Source organism: Chrysochloris asiatica, unplaced genomic scaffold (assembly GCF_000296735.1).
Source record: "Chrysochloris asiatica unplaced genomic scaffold, ChrAsi1.0 scaffold00094, whole genome shotgun sequence".
Lineage (NCBI taxonomy): Eukaryota > Metazoa > Chordata > Mammalia > Afrosoricida > Chrysochloridae > Chrysochloris > Chrysochloris asiatica.
Window position 1 is genome coordinate 5782353 of NW_006408612.1, and position 3089 is coordinate 5785441.

Sequence of the window (3089 nt, forward strand, 5' to 3'; positions counted from 1 at the left end):
TTTTAAGAAATCTCCTAAGAGTTTCTAGATGAAGCATCTCACATCAGAATTTTACAAGTATACACGCACACATACACAACCTCCATCAGGCGTGCTTTGGTTGGATTAGGTCCAAATCCCACAGGATATCGTTTATGCAAGTTTATGCTATTTCCCTCAACTCTGCTATTGAAAAAATTTCATAATAAAGCTCTTTACTTCTTTTGCCCCAAAGTCCTGTATTTGTTAAAGCAATATTAGAGAAGAGAAATCACAGAAAAGCAGCCACCTCATTTCTCTATTGGGATGATAGCACCAGTAAACATTTATATTAAGCAATCAGCTAACATCTCCTATTTCCCTCCACCGGAAGTTTGGGATTCAGGCTAGTATTTCAGCTGCTGTGTTGTGACATATTACAGAGAAGAATGCAGGTCAAGTGCATGCAAGGTTTTATAGTTTCATTTCAAACTCAAACCTCCACGTTGCAATGTCCCTGTTTTGAAAAGTAGGTAGGAATACATTTGTCTGAACATTTTTTTCCCTGCCTATTGGCAGGACTCCTGGTGTGGCAATGTAGGATCAGCACTGGACTGCAAGCCACAAGGTTGACAGTTCAAACATACCAGCTGCTCTGTGGAAATCCTATACAAGGTATCAATGAGGCGGAACTGACTCGACAGCACTTAACAACAACAATGGCTGTTTAAAAAGATTACAAGGTATCTCACCTCTACAGAAAGTCTTAGCACAATTATTAATAGGTCTCACTCTCCAGCACATGTGGCTGTCAGTCAATCCTCTTCATTTTCAGAATTCTCCTAAAGCAATCAAAGTGCTTGTTAAATTCATTGTTTGGAGATTAGACATTGCCACTGTCTATCCCTGTGGTTCACACATGAAGGCAGCACCAGGACAATAGAAGAGATGCCAAGTCTGTTCACATGGGTGGGTGAGTCAGAAGCCCGCATGGACAGAGAGTGAGATCCAAATTGTGTCTTGTAGCCTTAAACAAGGCAGCTCCAATTTTAATTAGGTAATACAAACAAAAATCTGTACCCCCAAACACCATCAAATCAATGTTGGCAAGAAACTAGCAGAGAAGTCTCTGGCTGGTAAAACCTGTCATTCTGTGTCCTTATCAGAGAAGCAAGATGTTGACTAAAGGGCTTCTAGTGCTTCAACCTCAGAAGCAAAGACCCCTCCTCCCGCCACCAGCACTTACCTAAGCAAAGGCCAAGAAGCAGAAGGAGCAGCTTGGGCTCCATGGGACTTGGGTACTGCTGGACACTGGTAGCAGAGTGGTGGCCCGTGCGGCTCACTGGCACTCTTCGACTGGACACTCAGGGGGTGCCAGAGAGTCTGCTCAGTGGAGTTATTGTTTTACGACACCTGTTTGTGGCAGTGACAGCTGACTGGGCAGCCCTCGGCCCAAGGAGCCTCAGAGGCCTTACACTCTCTGTAGGTGTGCCTCGTTTTACAGTCGCTTTACCCTTGAAAAGTTGAGAGCGTGAACTGCATCATATTTTATGTGCAATATATGAGTCGTGTATTAACTTACAAAATTAAAATAAGGAAAGAATTCTTGGTGAACAACTCCCCCTCCTCCCTTTAATGCATCAGAATCTCATCTTTTTGGGTTGATTTGATTAGGGCCGTTTGGTCTGATCAGATAGTCAGCTGTTTGCAAAAGTTCACATTCTATAAAAAAAACTAAAAGTTTGTGACCCACTTCAAATGAATTTAAGAAGTGTGAGGGTGGTACTGAACTTGCTGTGTTTGATTGGATTTGGCTTTTTAACAAAGATAACTTCTTCCATAAACTGGTTTTACTTGCCCCTGCAGTGATTGTTCTAACCCCTGTGCCTGCGAACAGGCAATACTGGCCCAAGCAGGGCCATTAGCTGCAGCAAACTGCCCCACCTCCCATGTACTGTTATTCAAGCGAAACTCAGAGTAATTAATGGGAAGAAATGTCCCACCCAGTTCAGTCATGGCAGGCGTAGGGAAATTGAAAATGTGAGTGTACCAGAACGATAGGCAGAATATGAAATTTTACAGGGCGAAGACCTAGAATGGGAGGCTGGAGAAAGGTATATTGAGCCCTTTCAGAAGCCTGCTGCAGGAGAAGAATTATTGCCGGAACTGTGGAGAGGCAGTCTTTCCCTTCCTCCCTCCTTGCAACTAGATGGAGCCACGTGTCGAATTCTAGCCAATGAAATGTCAGGAGAAATTTTATGAGGCTCACAAAACCTCCCACCACAGCTCATCCTTGCTCTTCTATCCTTCCGTCTGATCGGACCCCTAAGTTAGCCTCAGAAACTACGTACTAAAAGTGGTTTTGCTTTAGACACCCTGAATCCTTCAATTACTTCATGAAGGTACCCCACGGACCTAGGTACCTACCCAGTACTACTTCATGAGTGAGAACAAAACATTTATTGTCTTATGCCCTGGAGATACTTCGGTTTATTTGTAAAGCAGCTGAAGTTCCCATAACTAATACAAAATTCAATCCATTGAACAGGGAGTCCTATGAGTAAAAATAAATCCTAAACAGCTAGCAGTACAGAAAGAGGCAAAAATATTGATACCGAAGGCTGAAAAGATTCAGGAGACCCATGTTATACAGCAGAGAATTATTTAATAAGATTGATTGCAATTATTTGGTGAGCAAAGTGTCTACCTCACTTGTAGCTCTAGGAGAAGAGATTGGAAACCCAAAGTTTCTGGTGTTTGGTTCTTAAGTGTTTTTCTTAGCAAGTCAGTAAAAGAAAGAGCCAAGCTCAGGCAAGAATTGGCTGTTTCAAGAGCAGAAGTGAGAAAGCTGTTTCAAGAACAAGTCCAGAAATTTGAAGTTTTCTTATGACCCCAAAGTTAATTGTTCTCTGGCATTCCATGGTATATTCAACGAAAAAAACGGAGACCTTCAACAAGATGGATGGGCTCAAACATAGCGACAATTAGCAGCATGGGAAAGACCAGATTCATTATGTTATACATACGATTGTATGAGTCAGAGGTGACTCAGTGGCCTCTAACAACCACAGAATGAACAGGATTTCCTGAAGGATTGGATTGGGGATGGAAGAGAGGGAGAAGCATTAATG

General features: G+C 42.6%; 1 protein-coding gene across 1 annotated transcript in view; it reads right to left on the reverse strand.

Moving 5' to 3' along the window:
• The window catches only part of CHRNA1 (cholinergic receptor, nicotinic, alpha 1 (muscle)), a 28898-nt gene extending 27651 nt beyond the window's left edge, over positions 1 to 1247 (reverse strand). The window contains exon 1 of the mRNA XM_006866658.1: positions 1205 to 1247. Coding sequence (XP_006866720.1) covers positions 1205 to 1247 — 43 coding nt within the window. The remainder of the gene's footprint in view (positions 1 to 1204) is intronic.
• Positions 1248 to 3089: the final 1842 nt, after the last annotated feature.